The 22,713-nt window shown below is 43.4% G+C and overlaps 1 protein-coding gene across 2 annotated transcripts; it reads right to left on the minus strand.

Annotated features, from left to right (window-relative positions):
- Positions 1-6,713: 6,713 nt before the first annotated feature.
- On the minus strand, positions 6,714-12,073 carry LOC115585454 (histone-lysine N-methyltransferase set1-like). Of its 2 annotated transcripts, XM_030423839.1 has the most exons (3): positions 11,873-12,073; positions 10,816-11,842; positions 6,714-10,520 (listed from the first exon to the last, which is right to left on the minus strand). In XM_030423839.1, the coding sequence occupies exons 1-3, from the start codon at positions 12,032-12,034 to the stop codon at positions 10,492-10,494; spliced, it is 1,218 nt and encodes a 405-aa protein (XP_030279699.1). In that variant the 5' UTR covers positions 12,035-12,073; the 3' UTR covers positions 6,714-10,491. The 2 variants fall into 2 exon arrangements, with proteins under 2 accessions (XP_030279699.1, XP_030279698.1); XM_030423838.1 differs by having other exon boundaries at positions 10,816-12,073.
- Positions 12,074-22,713: the final 10,640 nt, after the last annotated feature.

Consider the following 22,713-nt stretch of genomic DNA (forward strand, 5'->3'; position numbering starts at 1 on the left):
CACTTTATAGATTAAAGACAGATTATAGTTGTGTTGTTGTTACAGAGATCAGTGAGAAATGTAAATAAAGAAACACAATGAAACTGCAGTCAGTAATGTAGAAAATATCAAGAAGCTCTGACAGATTTCATAATGAGCTCCTGAACGTGTCGTTTTAATATTTCTGTTTATTGTTGTTTTCATTGTTTGCTTTAGTTTCATCCATATATACTTCACATATACTCAGTGTGTTTTCATCTTCTGTTTATTCTGATGATTATTTTACTGCTCATACTCCAAAATTATATAATCCTTCATTTTGTGTCATTTGATTGTTTTGACATTTAAATAGTTTGGACTTTCTTAACTCGTGTTTTTATTGTAAAGCAGCACATCGACAGCTTCTAATGAGCATCCTTAAATAAACAGTAACAAATACATTTGGACATCTGTATGATTATTTTTATGATAATTTAAGTTTGTTGTTGTTTTTCCACGTTTTCCACAATAAACCTTTATTGCTGTGTAAACACACTAACACATGAACACACACATACAAAGAAGTCGCTCAGATAAAGAAAATAATCAAAACATTTAATGAAGGCAAAAAAAATCCATTAATAAACCGACCAAACTGAACAATTATAAAGTGATTTATTGATGATCAGCATCACATTTAAAAAATATATTTTATTATAAACAACTAATCAAGAATTGAACTTTAAAACAGTAGAACGTTTCATTTAAAGCATTTATTAAATGTTAAAATACATTTAAAAATGTAAAATGTTACATTTAAACACAAAATAAGTAAATCAACTTACACTGTTTTCCAGCTCATACAGGAAGTTAAGTTGCTGTTAAAATGTCCAACAGCTGTTTTATTAGATCTTTATCTGCCTGAGTTGTGAAAAGCATCTGTCCTGTCAGAAGTTGTGCACATCAGGTTCCTGCTGAGGAGACGGCAGGTAAATGAATCATGTTGAGGTGATGAGCAGCAGTTTATCTCCCGGTGGACAGTCAGTCTCTGTTTGTGTGCAGCGCTGAATGAAAGAAGGAGAAAACAGCATTAAAGCACAGAGGTGTATATTCCATTCCACTAATAAAGACAAACAGAAACCAGAACATGTCGGGTTGTGTTTTGTGTCAGCTGATGGTTCTCTGTGTGTTCAGACTGCAGTTAAAGATCTGAAGAACAACTTCTGGATTCATCTGCTTGATCTCAGGACAGACTGAGTTTTGCAGTGAGGTTTATGTGACGAGGAGAAAGTGATGCAGCAGCGACCTCTAGTGAGCCGACTGAGGATTACAGGTGAACCAAACTGGAGCAGAAACTGATGAGGTGACAGGTGAGGTTCAGGTGTTGTGCAGTCTTTTTAAACCTGTTTTAACTTGTTAAAACTGAAAATCAGTAAAATCGGGGCAGAACAGATAAATAACATTTGATCACACATTTTGTTTTACCAGGGTCCTAGAGCCCGTCAGTTCACACCTGGTATCAACATGTACACTGATCTCACTTCTCCTGATGATATAAAGTCCTCCTCTCCTCCTCCTGATGATATAAAGTCCTCCTCTCCTCCTCCTGATGATATAAAGTCCTCCTCTCCTCCTGATGATATAAAGTCCTCCTCTCCTCCTCCTGATGATATAAAGTCCTCCTCTCCTCCTCCTGATGATATAAAGTCCTCCTCTCCTCCTCCTGATGATAGAAAGTCCTCCTCTCCTCTATAGCCTCCTCTCATCCTCCTGATGATATAAAGTCCTCCTCTCCTCCTCCTGATGATATAAAGTCCTCCTCTCCTCCTGATGATATAAAGTCCTCCTCTCCTCCTGATGATATAAAGTCCTCCTCTCCTCCTCTGATGATATAAAGTCCTCCTCTCCTCCTCCTGATGATATAAAGTCCTCCTCTCCTCCTCCTGATGATATAAAGTCCTCTCTCCTCCTCCTGATGATATAAAGTCCCCTCTCCTCCTCCTGATGATATAAAGTCCTCCTCTCCTCCTCCTGATGATATAAAGTCCTCCTCTCCTCCTGATGATATAAAGTCCTCCTCTCCTCCTCCTGATGATATAAAGTCCTCCTCTCCTCCTCCTGATGATATAAAGTCCTCCTCTCCTCCTCCTGATGATATAAAGTCCTCCTCTCCTCCTGATGATATAAAGTCCTCCTCTCCTCCTCCTGATGATATAAAGTCCTCCTCTCCTCCTCCTGATGAATAAAGTCCTCCTCTCCTCCTCCTGATGATATAAGTCCTCCTCTCCTCCTGATGATATAAAGTCCTCCTCTCCTCCTCCTGATGATATAAAGTCCTCCTCTCCTCCTCCTGATGATATAAAGTCCTCCTCTCCTCCTCCTGATGATATAAAGTCCTCCTCTCCTCCCAGATGATATAAAGTCCTCTCCTCTCCTCCTCCTGATGATATAAAGTCCTCCTCTCCTCCTCCTGATGATATAAAGTCCTCTCCTCTCCTCCTGATGATATAAGTCCTCTCTCCTCCTCCTGATGATATAAAGTTCCCTCCTCCTCCTCCTGATGATATAAAGTCCTCCTCTCCTCCTCCTGATGATAGTAAAGTCCTCCTCTCCTCCTCCTGATGATATAAAGTCCTCCTCTCCTCCTGATGATATAAAGTCCTCCTCCTCCTCCTGATGATATAAAGTCCTCTCTCCTCCTCCTGAATGATAGTAAAGTCCTCCTCTCCTCCTCCTGATGATATAAAGTCCTCCTCTCCTCCTCCTCCTGATGATATAAAGTCCTCCTCTCCTCCTCCTGATGATATAAAGTCCTCCTCTCCTCCTCCTGATGATATAAAGTCCTCCTCTCCTCCTCCTGATGAGATAAGTCCTCCTCTCCTCCTCCTGATGATATAAAGTCCTCCTCTCCTCCTCCTGTATGATAATAAAGTCCTCTCTCCTCCTGATGATATAAAGTCATCCTCGCCTCCTGATGATATAAAGTCCTCCTCTCCTCCTCCTGATGATAGAAGTCCTCCTCTCCTCCTCCTGATGATATAAAGTCCTCCTCTCCTCCTCCTGATGATATAAAGTCCTCCTCTCCTCCTCCTGATGATAATAAAGTCCTCCTCTCCTCCTCCTGATGATATAAAGTCCTCCTCTCCTCTCGATGAGATAAAGTCTCCTGTGATATAAATCCCCTCGCCTCCTGATGATAGAAGTCCTCTCTCCTCCTCCTGATGATATAAAGTCCTCCTCTCCTCCTGATGATATAAAGTCCTCCTCTCCTCCTCCTGATGATATAAAGTCCTCCTCTCCTCCTCCTGAGGATATAAAGTCCTCCTCTCCTCCTCCTGATGATATAAAGTCCTCCTCTCCTCCTCCTGATGATATAAAGTCCTCCTCTCCTCCTGATGATATAAAGTCCTCCTCTCCTCCTCCTGATGATATAAAGTCCTCCTCTCCTCCTCCTGATGATATAAAGTCCTCCTCTCCTCCTGATGATATAAAGTCCTCCTCTCCTCCTCCTGAGGATATAAGGTCCTCCTCTCCTCCTGATGATATAAAGTCCTCCTCTCCTCCTCCTGATGATATAAAGTCCTCCTCTCCTCCTGATGATATAAAGTCCTCCTCTCCATCCTCCTGATGATATAAAGTCCTCTCTCCTCCTGATGATATAAAGTCCTCCTCTCCTCCTCCTGATGAGATAAAGTCCTCCTCTCCTCCTCCTGATGATATAAAGTCCTCCTCTCCTCCTGATGATATAAAGTCCTCCTCTCCTCCTGATGATATAAAGTCCTCCTCTCCTCCTCCGGATGATATAAAGTCCTCCTCTCCTCCTCCTGAGGATAGAAAGTCTCCTCTCCTCCTCCTGAGGATATAAGTCCTCCTCTCCTCCTCCTGATGATATAAAGTCCTCCTCTCCTCCTGATGATAAAGTCCTCCTCTCCTCCTGATGATATAAAGTCCTCCTCTCCTCCTCCTGATGATATAAAGTCCTTCTCTCCTCCTGCTGATATAAAGTCCTCCTCTCCTCCTGATGATATAAAGTCCTCATCTCCTCCTCCTGATGATATAAAGTCCTCCTCTCCTCCTCCTGATGATAGAAAGTCCTCCTCTCCTCCTCCTGATGATATAAAGTCCTCCTCTCCTCCTCCTGATGATAAAAAGTCCTCCTCTCCTCCTGATGATAGAAAGTCCTCCTCTCCTCCTCCTGATGATATAAAGTCCTCCTCTCCTCCTCCTGATGATATAAAGTCCTCCTCTCTCCTCTCCTCCGATGATATAAAGTCCTCCTCTCCTCCTCCTGATGATATAAAGTCCTCCCTCCTCCTCCTGTATGATATAAAGTCCTCCTCTCCTCCTGATGATATAAAGTCCTCCTCTCCTCCTGATGATATAAAGTCCTCCTCTCCTCCTCCTGATGATATAAAGTCCTCCTCTCCTCCTCCTGATGATATAAAGTCCTCCTCCCTCCTGATGATATAAAGTCCTCCTCTCCTCCTCCTGATGATATAAGTCCTCCTCTCCTCCTCCGATGATATAAATCCTCCTCTCCTCCTGATGATATAAAGTCCTCCCTCTCCTCCTCCTGAGGATATAAAGTCCTCCTCTCCTCCTGATGATATAAAGTCCTCCTCTCCTCCTCCTGATGATATAAAGTCCTCCTCTCCTCCTGATGATATAAAGTCCTCCTCTCCTCCTCCTGATGATATAAAGTCCTCCTCTCCTCACATGATAAAAGTCCTCCTCTCCTCCTGATGATATAAGTCCTCCTCTCCCTCCTGATGATTAAAGTCCTCCTCTCCTCCTGATGATATAAGTCCTCCTCTCCTCCTCCTGATGATAAGTCCTACTCTCCTCCTCCTGAGGATATAAAGTCCTCCTCTCCTCCTCATGATGATATAAAGTCCTCCTCTCCTCCTCCTGATGATATAAAGTCCTCCTCTCCTCCTGATGATATAAAGTCCTCCTCTCCTCCTCCTGATGATATAAAGTCCTCCTCTCCTCCTCCTGATGATATAAAGTCCTCCTCTCCTCCTCCTGATGATATAAAGTCCTCCTCTCCTCCTCCTGATGATATAAAGTCAGGAGAAGTGTGGTGGTCCACAGAACAGTTCTGGAGCTTTACAGTAAACAGAGTTGCAGCATTCTGCTGAACAACTGAAGCAGCTGAGACTTGATTGACTGATTCTGTTAAGAGAGGTGGTTAAAGGTTCAGGAGGAGGATGACCAGAAGCTTCTGGTGGATATGAAAAGCACCTGAGAGGGAAATGGACGAGAGACATTTAACCAAATACTACAATTTCATCATGTTTTCAGAAGACCTGTAATAGATTCAGATTTAAAGCAGACTTTATGAATGTTTTTTAAGTAGTTTGTATTCTTCTCATTCATTACAGAAACATGAGAGCTGTAGAAATCATTGAAACTTAGGTCCTGTCCACATCAGCCCGGTTAATTTTACAACCGAGGTTTTGTTAAATAAAAAAACGCGTCCACACGAGTGGTGTAATAAAAATAACCGAGAATAACTCTGTACACACGCAACCGTAAATCCGCCACCAAGTGATGCAATATACGTGTAATACATGTGCCACAGCAACAGGTGGCGATGTAACGTAAAACAGGAAGGCTGTTTTAACCAATGAAAATAGTTTAAAACCAGAAAGGGGAAGTGTGGCCAATACCAAAACACAAACAACAATTGCGACTCGCAAGGGTGCATCGTTTGTTTGCTAGCAAGAGGAGCAGTCTCCTTCGTTGCTCATCCAGGCGCCGCTGTTGTTACATCAGGTTGAGCAGCTGAAATGGCAGCTGAACACAGCTGACAGCGAGACAATGAACAACAACTTTGTCACGTCCATATTAGCCAAGTTATCAAGCGAAGTTAACCTCTAACCACCTCCTAACTGTCGTTACTCTGTGTTTACATTGCTGTACGTGCAATATTTACAGAGGCACACACTCTGCTCTGACGTGAGCAATGGAAATATTCACGGTTGTCGTATCCACACGCAACCGCTGAAACCCGAACTGGCCAAAAACCTCACCTTGGAACCCGGTTTCAAACGACCACGGTTTCAGTGTTCCAAAAGCAGGTTGCATGTGGACACAACAGTAAAACCGGGAACATAATTTCACGGTTGCAAAATTAACCGGGCTAGTGTGGACAGCTCCTGAGACTACCATGATATACATCTTTAAGTGGATGGAAACTTTTTTGCATAGCTGTCGTGAGAAGATGCAGCTCGGTTTCCACATCCTGTTGACTACATCTCTCTCTCTCTGTCTCTCTCTCTCTGTCTCTCTCTCTGTCTCCCTCTCTCTCTGTCTCTCTCTCTCTCTGTCTCTGTCTCTCTCTCTCTGTCTCCCTCTCTCTCTGTCTCTCTCTCTCTCTGTCTCTCTCTCTCTCTCTCTGTCTCTCTCTCTCTCTGTCTCCCTCTCTCTCTGTCTCTCTCTCTCTCTGTCTCTCTCTCTCTGTCTCCCTCTCTCTCTGTCTCCCTCTCTCTCTGTCTCTCTCTCTCTCTGTCTCTCTCTCTCTGTCTCCCTCTCTCTCTGTCTCTCTCTCTCTCTGTCTCTCTCTCTCTGTCTCTCTGTCTCTCTGTCTCTCTCTCTCTGTCTCCCTCTCTCTCTGTCTCTCTCTCTCTCTGTCTCTCTCTCTCTGTCTCCCTCTCTCTCTGTCTCTCTCTCTCTCTGTCTCTCTCTGTCTCTCTCTCTCTCTCTGTCTCTCTCTCTCTGTCTCTCTCTCTCTGTCTCTCTCTCAATTTCAATTTCAATTTCAGTGTGCTTTATTGGCATGAATGTTTGGTGAACAATATTGCCAAAGCTTCAAAGATGACACAATTCATTAAATAGAATAACATAGACAGATAAATAAAAAGAAAAAAGAAATGGCAGAATGGCAAAATGGCATAGAAGTAATTAACATTTGTTCAGAATCAACAAGGAAAGAAACAATTAACAAGAATATATTAATTCAATAAGGTGCGAATCAAATGTAAAAAAATAATAATATAAGAAATACATAAAAAAAAAAAAAATACAAATAAAAACAAAGAAACAGATCAAGAACAAAAACTCCAAACAAACAAACAAAGAGCCCACATGGAGTAGAGGAGGTGATTGGTGAGTGAGGAGACAAACTGCTGCTGTCATGTGTTGTTGTGCTGCTCGTCTCTCAGGCTGTGACAGGCTCTCACATATCTGGCTGCTTCTGTGGCGCTGACACTGTTTTCTCCAAGTACGTGTTGCATTTTTATCTGGTCAGACAGTGAATCAAAATCTTGGAGTTTGCATTTAATTTGTTTAAAGAACTTTGTTCTAATGTCCTGATATGCGCTACACTGTAGCAGGAAATGTGTCTCAGTCTCCAGCTGTCTGTGTGGACAGAGCCGACACAGCCGGGCCTCTCTGGGCAGCCAGGTCTGCCGGTGTCGGCCCGTCTCTATGGCCAGGCTGTGGCCACTGAGTCTGTACATGGTTAAAGTCTTTCTCAGTTTCCCATCAGTCACGGTGGTCAGGTACTCTGCCAGCGTGTACTGTCTGTTTAGATCTGAATAACATTGAAGTTTGCTTTGAGTTTTTGTGGTGGATGTCCAATAGTTAATGTAAGTTTCTTTCTCTTTAGCTATAATCTGGTTGGTCCAGATTTCTTGGGGGCGGTCCTGAGGCCTGGTGCTGTTAGAGGAGGTGAGCCTCAGGACCAGCTGGCTGAGGGGACTCCTCTCTATCTGCTCCTCTTGGAGATGGAGAGCTTTGTAATGATAGGAGTTTGGGTCACTAGCTTTTAGGTGTTTGTAGAATTTGATTGCTCTTTTTTGTATCCTAATTAAAAGGGGAAATTGGCCGAGTTCAGCTCTGCATCCGTTGTTGGGGGTGTTCCTGTGAACTCTGAGGATGCTCTTACAGATCTCAGTGTGCAGGGTTTCTATTGGGTGTTTGTCCCATTTTTCAAAGTCTTGGTTTACAAGAGGACCCCACACTTCACTGCCATAAAGTAGGATTGGTTCAATTATAGATTTAAATATTTTCAGCCAGATTCTAACAGGTATATCGATTTTTGAAGACTTCTTTATAGCATAGAAAGCCCTTCTTCCTTTGTCTCTGAGATCATTCACGGCCAGATTGAAATTTCCTGTTGAAGTAATTTTTAGTCCTAAATATGTGTAGCTGTGTGTGTGTTCTATGTCAGTGGAGCCCAGTAAGAACCTGTGTGGGTTTCCCTGACTCCTGGGTCGTTTCTGGAAGACCATAATTCGAGTCTTTTCCAGATTGACTGTCAGGGCCCAGGTCTGACAGAAGGTTTGCAGATGATCCAGTTGTTGTTGTAATGCCTCTTTAGATGGAGCGAGCAGTATCACATCATCTGCAAAAAGTAGACATTTAATTTCTGTGTCAGACAGGGTGACACCAGGGATCTCTGAGTCTTCCAGGGATTTGGCCAGTTCATCAATATAAATGTTAAACAGGGTGGGGCTCAGACTGCAGCCCTGCTTCACTCCTCTACTTTGGGGGAAGAAGTCAGTTTCCATGTTGCCAATTTTCACAGCACATTTATTATTTGTGTACATTGTTTTAATGATATCGTAGGTTTTCCCCCCGACACCTTTCTCAATCAGTTTCAGGAACAGACCATTGTGCCAAATGGAGTCAAATGCTTTTTTGAAATCTACAAAACAAGAGTGAATTTTGTTGTTGTTTTTGTGGACGTGTTCATTAATGAGGGTGTGGAGGGTGTAGATGTGGTCTGTAGTTCGATGTTGTGGTGTAAAACCAATCTGACTCTTGCTCAGGACATTGTGCTCACTGAGGAAGTTCTGCAGACGGCTGTTTAATATGCTGCAGAATAACTTCCCCAGGTTGCTGCTGACACATATGCCTCTGTAACTGTTTGGATCAAATTTATTTCCATTTTTAAAGATTGGTGTGATGATTCCTTTGCTCCAGATGTCAGGGAAATTTCCAATGTTCAGAACCAGGTTGAATAATTTTAATATGGCGATGTTGAATTTATGGTCACTAAATTTCAACATTTCATTTAAAATGCCATCAGGACCACTGGCCTTCCCTGGTTGTAGGGCCTGGATTTTAGCCTGCAGCTCCTCTTCAGTAATTTGGTAGTCTAAAGGGTTTTGACTGTCTTTAACGACTGACTCAAGAGTTCGTAGTTTGTTGAGGAGGTCATTTTGGGCCGAATTCATTGTAATAGAGCTATACAGGTTTTCAAAGTGTTGTTTCCATATTTCACCATTTTGAATAGCCAATTCTTCCTTCTGTGGTTTGCTGAAGGAGTGCCATTTTTTCCAGAAATCATTTGAGTCGATGGACTCTTCGATTACATCAAGTTGATGCTGTTCATGCTGCTGCTTTTTAGTTCGGAGTGTTCTTCTGTATAATTTTAGTGTCTCCCAATAATGGAGGCGGAGCTCAGGGTTGTCAGGTTGTCTGTGTTTTTGATTTGATAAACTCCTGAGTGTTTTTCTCAGATGTCTGCAGTCTGTATCAAACCACTTTTCACTGGTTGACATTTTTGATCTGTGGTGTTGAAATTTTTTCAGGTTGGATAAATGTGCTGCATTGTAAAATATGTTGTTCAGACTCTGTAAAGCCTGATTCATGCCGTTGTCACTGTGGGGATATGAGGTGGAAAGAAAATGGTCTAATTGAGATTGAATTGTTTGATGTCTGATTGCTTTCTGGTAGTCGTCCTTGCTTTTGGTCGTCCATCTATAAGGTTGTTTTGTATAGTTCAATTTAGAGGGTTCTGCTGCATGAGGGTCTGTTACTGTCTTTCTAATGTAGAGTGTTATTTTACTATGGTCAGATAGGGGTGTGAGGGGGCTGACTGTGAATGCTCTCAGACAGAAGGGGTCCAGGTCTGTAATACTATAGTCTACGGTGCTGTTGCCAAGAGGAGAGCTGTGAGTGTAGAGACCATAGGAGTCCCCTCGAAGCCGACCGTTAACCATGTACAGACCCAGTGTTCGACACAGCTGCAGCAGTTGGTGCCCGCTTTTGTTGACAGTTTTGTCAAAGTTGTTCCTGTGGGGGTAAGAAGGGAGGGAGATGCTGATCTGGCCAGGTATATGTTTGTCTCCCTGTGGGGTAATAGAATCTGGTTCTATACCAGTCCTGGCATTAAGGTCCCCACAGATCAGTACACTTCCCTGGGCCTGGTAGTGACTGATCTCTTCTTCCAGAATGGAGAAACTGTTTTCATTGTAGTAAGGGGACTCTGATGGGGGGATGTATGCTGCACACATGAATATATCTTTATCAGTGGCAACTACTTCTCTTTTTATTTTGATCCAAATTGAAAATTCGCTTATTTTGATTAATTGTATTGAGTGTACAAGGTTTGCCTTATACCAAATCAGCATTCCTCCTGAATCCCTGCCCTGGGTTACTCCTTTCAGTTTGGTGGATGGGAACACTATCTCTCTGTAGTCTAAGGGACAACCAGTGGGCATGTCTCCTCTACTCCAAGTCTCCTGCAAAACTAGCACATCTGTATCTCCTAACTCTCTGGTGAAGTCTGGGGTCCTGCTCTTAAGGCCAAAAGCAGAGGACCTCAGACCCTGGATGTTCCAACATGAAATAACAAGGGATTTAGATTTCATTTATCTAAACAAAGAAAAAAAAAACCTCAAAAGCATTCAATGTTAAAATGAGATAAACTTCCAAAAACACATTAACTATACAATATCAATTTCAAATTTCAGTTTCAATCCATTAATATGAAAGAACTTTTTTTTTTTTTTTTTTCAGAACACAACACTGTTTTTTTCTTTTCCTTTTAAGAATAAATAGATAAATAAAGAAATGTATAAAAAGATAAATAAATAAATAAATTTGCCTATTGTGGTACCTGACCTATCAGGTGAGAGCAGAGCAGGCCGAGCATCTGCTGGATGTCTCTCAGCTCGTTGTGTGGGGGTGTGGTGGTGGGTTCAGGGGCAGGGGGGGTGGTGAGGGTATGGCCTGCTGCTCTCCTCACTGCCTGAGCATAGCTCAGTGGGCTAGGGTGTAGCTCCTGTCGCTGCGGTTGGCGTGGGACCCTTGGGGGCAAGAGTGGCTCTGGTCTGGTTTGAGGGGGATTATAGCTGCTCTGGTGGGGTCTTAGTGGGACATGGTGTGAAGGAAGGTGAGGATGATCTGGTCTCCATTGGGGTTGTCTGGTTGGTGGTCCAGTGGGGGGCCTTGTTGGTCTGAGGGGGTTGTGGGTCGAGCTGCTTCTTCTGTGGGGTGTGGATTGGTCTCTGTTGAGAGCGACGTCTTTCAGTGTCCGGGCAAAGATGGGGACTTTGTTTTTAAACAGGTGGACATGGTCGTAGAGACAGTTGACATCCAGGGTGGGGTGGTGGGCCAGGTGGACGTTGGGCCTTAGGACACAGTCTCTGGACATGCTGCTGTTGATCCTGTGGATGGTGTCAGGGTGGAAGTCTTTCCTTGGTAGCAGGGTTGACATAACCACTCTGCTGTTGGGGAAGCTGGTGGAGGCTTTCTCTATCACTCTTCTGAGTGACCCTGACACTCTCTCCTGCTGGCTCCTCAGGTCGTTTGAGCCGGTGTGGATGATGATGTGGCTTGGAGATCCCAGCCGCTCCTCTGACAGCAGGTCCATGGCATGTTGGGTGTTTGGACACCAGATTTTAGCCACTGTGTGGGTGGGGAAGAGTTTCTTCTCATTTATGAATTTGCCATTGGAGTCGATGAGGATGACAATGTCTGGCTTTTCTCTCTGCTGTGCTGGTCTGGAGGGATGAGGGGTGGTGTTGATCTGTGGGCTGGTAGAAGGTCTGGGTGTGGTCTTAGACTGTGAGCTAGAGATGGTGCTGGGGGTAGAGGGAGGGTGTTGAGTTGGTGGGTCCTGGTGGTTCTCAGTTGGGCTCACAGGGTCCTGGTTGTTCTCAGTTGGGCTCACAGGGTCCTGGTTGTGGTCTGGGTATGAGTCCAGCTGCTCTTTCAGGGCCCATGTAGCTCTCTCTTTCTCCTGAAGCTCCTCTGACAGAGCAGTCAGCTCTCTCCTGTAGCTCTCTCTCTCTCCTCTCAGCTCCCTCACCTCCTCTGTCAGAGCTGTCAGCAGTACCATGTGGTTCTCTTGATCTTGCTGCAGATCTCTTACCTCGGTCCTCAGGGTCTCTCTCTCTCTGTCTCTCTCTCTCTGTCTCTCTCTCTCTGTCTCTCTCTCTCTCTGTCTCTCTCTCTGTCTCCCTCTCTCTCTGTCTCTCTCTCTCTCTCTCTCTGTCTCTCTCTCTCTGTCTCTCTCTCTCTCTGTCTCTCTCTCTGTCTCCCTCTCTCTCTGTCTCTCTCTCTCTCTCTCTGTCTCTCTCTCTCTGTCTCTCTCTCTCTCTGTCTCTCTCTCAATTTTTCAATTTCAATTTCAGTGTGCTTTATTGGCATGAATGTTTGGTGAACAATATTGCCAAAGCTTCAAAGATGACACAATTCATTAAATAGAATAACATAGATAGATAAATAAAAAGAAAAAAGAAATGGCAGAATGGCAAAATGGCATAGAAGTAATTAACATTTGTTCAGAATCAACAAGGAAAGAAACAATTAACAAGAATATATTAATTCAATAAGGTGCGAATCAAATGTAAAAAAAATTATAATATAAGAAATACATTAAAAAAAAAAAAAAATACAAATAAAAACAAAGAAACAGATCAAGAACAAAAACTCCAAACAAACAAACAAAGAGCCCACATGGAGTAGAGGAGGTGATTGGTGAGTGAGGAGACAAACTGCTGCTGTCATGTGTTGTTGTGCTGCTCGTCTCTCAGGCTGTGACAGGCTCTCACATATCTGGCTGCTTCTGTGGCGCTGACACTGTTTTCTCCAAGTACGTGTTGCATTTTTATCTGGTCAGACAGTGAATCAAAATCTTGGAGTTTGCATTTAATTTGTTTAAAGAACTTTGTTCTAATGTCCTGATATGCGCTACACTGTAGCAGGAAATGTGTCTCAGTCTCCAGCTGTCTGTGTGGACAGAGCCGACACAGCCGGGCCTCTCTGGGCAGCCAGGTCTGCCGGTGTCGGCCCGTCTCTATGGCCAGGCTGTGGCCACTGAGTCTGTACATGGTTAAAGTCTTTCTCAGTTTCCCATCAGTCACGGTGGTCAGATACTCTGCCAGCGTGTACTGTCTGTTTAGATCTGAATAACATTGAAGTTTGCTTTGAGTTTTTGTGGTGGATGTCCAATAGTTAATGTAATTTTCTTTCTCTTTAGCTATAATCTGGTTGGTCCAGATTTCTTGGGGGCGGTCCTGAGGCCTGGTGCTGTTAGAGGAGGTGAGCCTCAGGACCAGCTGGCTGAGGGGACTCCTCTCTATCTGCTCCTCTTGGAGATGGAGAGCTTTGTAATGATAGGAGTTTGGGTCACTAGCTTTTAGGTGTTTGTAGAATTTGATTGCTCTTTTTTGTATCCTAATTAAAAGGGGAAATTGGCCGAGTTCAGCTCTGCATCCGTTGTTGGGGGTGTTCCTGTGAACTCTGAGGATGCTCTTACAGATCTCAGTGTGCAGGGTTTCTATTGGGTGTTTGTCCCATTTTTCAAAGTCTTGGTTTACAAGAGGACCCCACACTTCACTGCCATAAAGTAGGATTGGTTCAATTATAGATTTAAATATTTTCAGCCAGATTCTAACAGGTATATCGATTTTTGAAGACTTCTTTATAGCGTAGAAAGCCCTTCTTCCTTTGTCTCTGAGATCATTCACGGCCAGATTGAAATTTCCTGTTGAAGTAATTTTTAGTCCTAAATATGTGTAGCTGTGTGTGTGTTCTATGTCAGTGGAGCCCAGTAAGAACCTGTGTGGGTTTCCCTGACTCCTGGGTCGTTTCTGGAAGACCATAATTCGAGTCTTTTCCAGATTGACTGTCAGTGCCCAGGTCCGACAGAAGGTTTGCAGATGATCCAGTTGTTGTTGTAATGCCTCTTTAGATGGAGCGAGCAGTATCATATCATCTGCAAAAAGTAGACATTTAATTTCTGTGTCAGACAGGGTGACACCAGGGATCTCTGAGTCTTCCAGGGATTTGGCCAGTTCATCAATATAAATATTAAACAGAGTGGGGCTCAGACTGCAGCCCTGCTTCACTCCTCTACTTTGGGGGAAGAAGTCAGTTTCCATGTTGCCAATTTTCACAGCACATTTATTATTTGTGTACATTGTTTTAATGATATCGTAGGTTTTCCCCCCGACACCTTTCTCAATCAGTTTCAGGAACAGACCGTTATGCCAAATGGAGTCAAATGCTTTTTTGAAATCTACAAAACAAGAGTGAATTTTGTTGTTGTTTTTGTGGACGTGTTCATTAATGAGGGTGTGGAGGGTGTAGATGTGGTCTGTAGTTCGATGTTGTGGTGTAAAACCAATCTGATTCTTGCTCAGGACATTGTGCTCACTGAGGAAGTTTTGCAGACGGCTGTTTAATATGCTGCAGAATAACTTCCCCAGGTTGCTGCTGACACATATGCCTCTGTAACTGTTTGGATCAAATTTATTTCCATTTTTAAAGATTGGTGTGATGATTCCTTTGCTCCAGATGTCAGGGAAATTTCCAATGTTCAGAACCAGGTTGAATAATTTTAATATGGCGATGTTGAATTTATGGTCACTAAATTTCAACATTTCATTTAAAATGCCATCAGGACCACTGGCCTTCCCTGGTTGTAGGGCCTGGATTTTAGCCTGCAGCTCCTCTTCAGTAATTTGGTAGTCTAAAGGGTTTCGACTGTCTTTAACGACTGACTCAAGAGTTCGTAGTTTGTTGAGGAGGTCATTTTGGGCCGAATTCATTGTAATAGAGCTATACAGGTTTTCAAAGTGTTGTTTCCATATTTCACCATTTTGAATAGCCAATTCTTCCTTCTGTGGTTTGCTGAAAGAGTGCCATTTTTTCCAGAAATCATTTGAGTCGATGGACTCTTCGATTACATCAAGTTGATGCTGTTCATGCTGCTGCTTTTTAGTTCGGAGTGTTCTTCTGTATAATTTTAGTGTCTCCCAATAATGGAGGCGGAGCTCAGGGTTGTCAGGTTGTCTGTGTTTTTGATTTGATAAACTCCTGAGTGTTTTTCTCAGATGTCTGCAGTCTGTATCAAACCACTTTTCACTGGTTGACATTTTTGATCTGTGGTGTTGAAATTTTTTCAGGTTGGATAAATGTGCTGCATTGTAAAATATGTTGTTCAGACTCTGTAAAGCCTGATTCAGGCCGTTGTCACTGTGGGGATATGAGGTGGAAAGAAAATGGTCTAATTGAGATTGAATTGTTTGATGTCTGATTGCTTTCTGGTAGTCGTCCTTGCTTTTGGTCGTCCATCTATAAGGTTGTTTTGTATAGTTCAATTTAGAGGGTTCTGCTGCATGAGGGTCTGTTACTGTCTTTCTAATGTAGAGTGTTATTTTACTATGGTCAGATAGGGGTGTGAGGGGGCTGACTGTGAATGCTCTCAGACAGAAGGGGTCTAGGTCTGTAATGCTATAGTCTACGGTGCTGTTGCCAAGAGGAGAGCTGTGTGTGTAGAGACCATAGGAGTCCCCTCGAAGCCGACCGTTAACCATGTACAGACCCAGTGTTCGACACAGCTGCAGCAGTTGGTGCCCGCTTTTGTTGACAGTTTTGTCAAAGTTGTTCCTGTGGGGGTAAGAAGGGAGGGAGATGCTGATCTGGCCAGGTATATGTTTGTCTCCCTGTGGGGTAATAGAATCTGGTTCTATACCAGTCCTGGCATTAAGGTCCCCACAGATCAGTACACTCTCTCTCTGTCTCTCTCTCTCTCTGTCTCTCTCTCTGTCTCCCTCTCTCTCTGTCTCTCTCTCTCTCTCTCTCTCTGTCTCTCTCTCTGTCTCTCTCTCTGTCTCCCTCTCTCTCTGTCTCTCTCTCTCTCTGTCTCTCTCTCTCTCTCTCTCTCTCTCAATTCAATTCAATTCAATTCAATTCAAATGGCTTTATTGGCATGACGTAACATCGTACATATTGCCAAAGCAAGCATTACAATTTATAATAATCACAATAAAGGAAAAAAGTATTTACAATGAATTCACAGATAATCGGTAGAATTAAAATTAATAATAAATAAATAAAAAATAAAAATACAGTAAATCACTCAATTTGTGTCAACTAAAAAATATCATTTAAAGTCATTAAAAGGTTACAATATAACAAACAATAAATGTGTGTGTCAGCTGATAGTGTGTGTGTGTCCCTGGCTGTCTCTCAGTGTGTGGCAGGCAGAAACATACACTGCTGCTAATGTGCTGCTCTTTGATTCTTCCCCGAGTAGGATCGGCAGTTTTTCCTCATCAGATAGTTTAGAGTGGGTCGAGTGCTCAGGTACTCTGCTGTGGTGTAGGGTCGATTTAGAGCCAGATAGCATTGCATTTTGCTCTGTGTTTTTGTTTGTGTTTGCCAGTAGGTGATGTAGTTTTGTTTTGATTGTTTAGTGATTAGGTTGGGTGTGATTGGTGAGCTGGTGTGTTCCTGGGCTGTGTTAGAAGGGTTTGTGCAGGTTTGTGATCTCAGCCTCTCAACCAGTTGGGTAAGGGGGTTCCTGCTGCTCATGTCTTGGCATTGCAGGGTAATGCCAAGACATGAGCAGCTTGAGCAGCTTGATAATGATAAGAGAGTGGGTCACTTAGTTTTAGATGTGTCCAAAAGTTAATTGCTCTTTTTTGTATTTTTATAATTAGTGGGTATTTGCCTAATTCTGCCCTGCATGCATTGTTTGTGGCTTTCCTCTGGACATGTAGAAGAATATTACACAACTCTGCATGCAGGGTCTCAATGGGATGTTTATCCCACTGAGTGAAGTCATGATTTGTAAGTGGACCCCACACCTCACTGCCATAGAGTGCGATTGGTTCAATAACGCATTCAATTAATTTGAGCCAAATTCGTGTTGGTATTTCAGTTTGTATATGTTTCTTTATGGCGTAGAAAGCCCGGCGTGCTTTATCTCTCAGCTCATGAACTGCATCATTAAAATGTCCAGTTGAATTTAGTTTTATCCCCAGATAGGTGTAGTTTGTGCAGTATTCTACTTGTTGTGTGCCAATTGTAAACTTAGGTTGAATGTCCTGAGTTTTGGATCTTTTTTGGAAGATCATTATTTTGGTCTTTTTGGGGTTTACTGTCAGGGCCCAGGTCTGACAGTAATGCTCTAGCAGATCCAAACTCTGCTGTAGACCCTGTGCTGTCGGGGACAGCAGAACCAGGTCATCTGCAAAGAGGAGGCATTTCACCTCCTCATTGTGGAGACTTACACCAGGTACAAATGACTTTTCTAGGGTAGTTGCCAATTCATTAATGTAGATATTGAAAAGTCCAGGGCTGAGGTTACAGCCCTGGCGGACGCCTCGTCCTTGGGTGAAGTATTCTGTCCTCATTTTGCCTATTTTTACGCTGCACATATTGCCCGAATACATTGATTTGATAATATCATATGTTTTACCCCCTATACCACTCTCAATAATTTTGTAAAATAATCCATCATGCCAAATGGAGTCAAAAGCTTTTTGGAAGTCAATAAAACAGGCAAACAGTTTGTGTTTATTTTGGTTTATATGTTTATCTATTAGGGTATGTAGGGTGTAGATATGATCGGTTGTGCGTTGTTTTGGTATGAATCCAATTTGGCTTTTGCTCAAGACATTGTGTTTGGTAAGGAAGTTCATAAGTCTGGTGTTCATAATGTTACAGAAAACCTTCCCCAGATTACTGTTCACACAGATGCCTCGGTAATTATTAGGGTCAAATTTGTCTCCGTTTTTATAAATTGGGGTTATAAGTCCACGATTCCAGATCTCAGGGAAAAAACCTACACTCAGAACCAAATTGAATAGTTTTAATATGGCCGATTGGAATTTTTTGTCTATGTTTTTTAGCATCTCATTCATTATGCCATCAGGCCCACAAGCTTTTTTAGATTTGAGGGTCTGCAGTTTCTTTTGGAGTTCTTGCTCAGTAATTGGTGAGTCTAATGGATTCTGATTATTTTTTATAGCTAGTTCTAGCTTAGTCAGCTTTTCGTGAATGTAAGATTGCTCTGTGTTTGCATTAATTTGAACAGAGTGATACAGTGTTTTAAAATGAGTGGTCCATATGTCACTGTTTTGTATCGCCAGTTCCTCATGTTGAGGTTTGTTTAGGCTTTTCCAGTGTTGCCAAAAGTTGTTTGTGTCGATTGCCTCTTCAATTCTTGTTAGTTGCTGCCTGTTATATCGTTGCTTTTTGAGTCTGAGTGTACGTCTGTAGAGTTTTAGGGTCTCACAGTAAAGGATGCGTAGATCAGCATTGTGGGGGTCTCTGTGTTTTTGGTTTGATAGCGTTCTAAGGTTTTTTCTGATCATTTTACAATCTGTATCAAACCAGTTTTTATTTGTTAAGGTTTTTGGTTTGTTTTTGGTCAATTTTAGTTGTGCTTCTTTTGCTGTTTGTCTAATTATATTGTTCATATTGTTAACTGCCAGATTGAGGTTTTCTTTATTACAAGAGTAAGTATAGTTCAAAAAGTTATCTAAAAGTGTTTGGATTTTGGGGGTATCAATTGCTCTCTGGTATTGTTCTGTGCTGTTTTGGTCCCATCTGTATGAATTTCTGATGTTGTACAGCTTACTGGGTTGTGTGTGTATCAATCTAATGTCTGATCTTTTAATAAACAGGGTAATTTGGCTGTGATCAGACAGAGGAGTCAGCGGTTTAACAGTGAATGAGCTGAGAGAGGAAGGTTCAAGGTCTGTGATCATATAGTCTACAGTACTATGGCCAAGAGGTGAGCAGTAGGTGAATCTACCCAGGCTGTCCCCTCGTACCCTACCATTGACAAAGTACAGACCGAGGCTCTGGCAGAGCTGCACCAGCTCTCTTCCATTCTTGTTGATGACCTGGTCACTATTGTTCCTGCGGGGCAGAGTGAAAGTGTTAGATATATTTCCATCTGTGATGTATTTGTCCACTTGTGGATCTGTGAGGTCATTAAGTGTTCCTGTGCGTGCATTCGTGTCCCCGCAGATGAGCACATTTCCCTGGGCCTGGAAATGGCTTACCTCTGTCTCTAGTGTGAGGAAGGTGTCTTCTGAGAAGTAGGGTGATTCGGAGGGAGGGATATATATTGCACAAATAAATAATTCCTTATCTGTTAGTGAGAGCTCTTTCTTTAGTCTTAACCAAATGTAGTTTTTTCCCATTTTTAGGGGATCAATATGAATATGCAGATCAGATTTGTACCAAATGATTAATCCTCCAGATTCCCTACCTTTATTAGTGTTGCCGTGTTTTTGAGATGGTACTATAATTTCTCTATAATTGTTGGGACAGTGGGTAACAGTATCAGCTTTACACCATGTTTCCTGTAGAATGATGATATCAGTATCTATAAGGTTTGCTCTAAATTCTGGTGCCAAACTCTTCAGCCCGAAGGTTGAAGATTTTAGGCCCTGTATATTCCACATGCATATTGAAAGGGATTTCATTGTATAAGACAGGTGACAGGGAGAAAAGCAAATAGTTGAAAACAATTGAAAACAATTGGACTGTCAAGAGAGTCAAACACTGAATTGTATAAATGTAGCATGTATGTACAATATCTAAGTATTTTTTCAATAAAATATTAATAGGCATTCTTTACCTTTTCAGAGGTTGTGTGTGAGTGTGTGAGTGTGTGTGTGTGTGTGTATGTGTGTGTGTGTGTGTGAGTGTGTGTGTGCGTGTGTGAGTGTGTGCATGTGTGTGTGTGTGCATGTGCGTGTGTGTCTGGACACTAGTTCAGTTTGTTGCAGATGTACTGAAGGAGTTGTTTAATGTCGTTCATCCCTTCTCGGTCCACTCGTCCTTGGAGCGCCTCTGCGTAGCTGCGTGGAGCCTGGTGTGACTCTGTCTGCTGTGACTGTGGGACGGGGTTGGGTGGGGACCGCGGACCCCGCTCTTGGTTCTGGTAGACTCTCTGGTTTGGTGTGGGGTAGTAGCCTGAGTCAGGGCCTGTCTGCCTTTGCTGCTGGAAGTGGTGGTATGGTGGAGGTGGGGGTCTGTGGTGTGGGCCGGGTCTGGGTGGGTGTCTGGGAGGTCTTTGGCTCCAGATGGGGTCTGGTGTGTAATGAGGTTCCCTGCTAGGTCCTCTGGCTGCTCCTCTGGTTGGTGTGAGATGGAGGCTTTGACGGCCCAGTGCCACATCCTTCAGTGATTTGGTAAATATGCCCACGGCCTGCTTTTTTAAATGGGAGTGGTCAAACAGGTGCTCAGGAGTTATGGCTGGATGATGTGCAACGTGCACATTAGGGAGCGAGGCACAACCTCTGGTGATGTCTCTGTTCACCCTGTGGATGGTTCTGGGGTGAAAGTCTCTCCGGGGTAGCAGGGTAGAGATGGTGATATGCGAGTTTGGAAAGGACGTCGCTGCTTCTTCTGCTACCTTGGTGACCAGACTACCAACCTTTTCCTGCTCCTCACGCAGGTTGTTGGTGCCAGTGTGGATCAGAATGTGGCCTGGTGTGCCAAACTCGGGGTGGGAAAGGATTTGGAGTGCAGCCTCAGTTGTGGGGCACCAGATCTTTGACACTTTCTTATTGGGGAAGAGCTTTTGTTCTTGGATGAATTTGCCGTTTGAGTCAATAAGAATAGCAACCTCTGTGTCTTTTTTCAGGGTGCTGGTCTGACGTTGTGAGGTGCTAGATGGGGAGGGGGGGCAGGGGGCTGGAGGTCTTTCCTCTGTTGCATCTTCACTGAGTGGTGGGGGCTCAGTAGTTGGAAGGCTGGGGGGCATTTCTACAGTCTGTGTTCTGTGCTGTAGTTGTAGTTCCACCATGACGGCTGATAATTCCCTCATCATCTCGTCTCTCATCTGCGCTATTTCTCTTCTCACGATGTCTTTTGTTTCTCTCAGCTCTGTGGTGAGGGTCTGTTTATCCTTCTGCAGGTTGGAGATCTGTTCCCTGAGTTCTTGTGTAGTAGTGTCCATCTGGTGCTTATATTGGCCGAGTTGTTCCTGGAGGTCAGGGTGTGTTGTGGTGCTGGTGGGGAGTAGCTGTTCTCTCAGCTCGGTCAGCTCCACCTCTAGCAGAGCCAGTCTGTCTCTCAGGAGGCTGATCGTGTGCTGCTCTGGATGCTGCTTGTTCAGCTCAGGTATGGGGAAGCTTTGAGTACTGCCATGGACCTGGCTGTCTGCTGTTGTGGTGCGTATGGTGGTGGGAGAGCTCAGAGTGCTTGCTGTGTCCTTTTTAGATGCTGCTGTCTTCTTCAGAGTAGGAAAGCTCTGTACAAAGGAACCAAGGGCAGCTTCATTGCCTTGCACCATGACTGTGCCATTTTGGTAGAAGTTGATGGTCAGTATCCTTCTCTCTCTCTCTCTGTCTCTCTCTCTCTCTCTCTCTCTCTGTCTCTCTCTCTCTCTCTCTCTCTCTCTCTCTCTCTCTGTCTCTCTCAATTTTCAATTCAATTCAAGAGCTTTATTGGCATGAGGTAACACAGTACATATTGCCAAAGCAAGCATTTAGAATTCAAAATAATAATAACAATAAAGGAGAACAATATTTACAACTAGACAATTCCCCGCCGGGAAATCGCGAGAGTGGGCTGTGCGCTTTGCCCCGTGAAGAAAAAGCAAACATGGCATCAGCAAAGTTTCCTCACCATCAAGCGGGAAAGGCCTTAAGGAACACACACATTAAGTTTTGTGGTCCTAGTTTCAGAAATGTGGTAATAGGAGCGAGTTAAAAAAGGCCGCAGTTTTGCAAATCCTCTTCCCGATTTACATTGGAGTGAATGGAGCAGTTGAGGGCTACTCTTGTCGGTTAGAGGCAGATCAATCCAAAACCATAAATCCTACCGATAAAGTAGACACATTGGGAGAAAGAAGACACGTGTGGCTAAAACTCCGGAAAATATCACTGTTTTTGAGCCTAATTTGTGGCCAGGATCATCACGGAAAGAGAAAATGTCTGAGCAAATTTTTGAAGTTCTCTCACTCTGTCAGTTGGCCCTCTCCACTCTGCTGCACGAACATTCCGCCATACACAATCATTGAAAACCCAGAATTTTTCCAAAATCACTCACCGTCATTCAAGGATCACAGTTCAAAAAATACACATCATAGGAAAAAAGTTCAAATACAATTTAAATACTCAGTACTTGTGCCTACATTTTAAAGCTGAAATGGTGTTTCTACGTGAACGTATGCCAGAGCAGGAGATGTTTGAAAAACGTTGCAGATTTGCGACTTTTTTGGCCTCCCCCCATTCATTCCTTATGGGAAACTTTATCGCAGTTTTCGCGACTTATGTCGTGAAAAATTAACATTTCGTAAAGCTGAATAATAGCAACCCGAGTCCGATCGAGCCGCACATTGAATGAGCAAAAAAATAATCATTAAATGTAGTTTAAATGTTGGGAAATATACTGTGTGTGCGTTTGTGGGCATGTGAGTGCACGCTTAAGCATTGCTGTGTGTGTGTGTGTGTGTGTGTGTGTCTACATGTCTCTCTGTCTGTCTCATGTGTGTCTCCTGTCTGTCTGTCTGTCTGTTCTGTCGATGTGTGTCTCCTGTCGTCTGTCTGTCTGTCTGTCTGATGTATGTCTCCTGTCTGTCTGTTCTGTCTGTCTGTCACTCTCTCTCTTTGCCCAGCTGATTTCGGTTGCTAGGTGACAGTTGGCAGGGGCCGTAGCAACGGACTGTGACGTAGTCAGTTTGGCCCTCTCCACTCTGCTGCACGAACATTCCCCCCATACACCAATCATTGAAAACCCAGAATTTCTCCAAAACACTCA

The sequence above is a fragment of the Sparus aurata genome, chromosome 7 (assembly GCF_900880675.1).
Source record: "Sparus aurata chromosome 7, fSpaAur1.1, whole genome shotgun sequence".
Classification (NCBI taxonomy): Eukaryota; Metazoa; Chordata; class Actinopteri; order Spariformes; family Sparidae; genus Sparus; species Sparus aurata.

What these genes read in the sequence shown, in the direction of transcription:
- LOC115585454 (XM_030423838.1), bottom strand. Translation starts at nt 12,034, where the DNA reads ATGGTACTGCTGACAGCTCTGACAGAGGAGGTGAGGGAGCTGAGAGGA. An exon ending in GCTCTGCTCTCACCTGATAG is followed by an intron (nt 10,521 to 10,815) that starts GTCAGGTACCAC and finishes TGGAACATCCAG; the next exon opens with GGTCTGAGGTCCTCTGCTTT.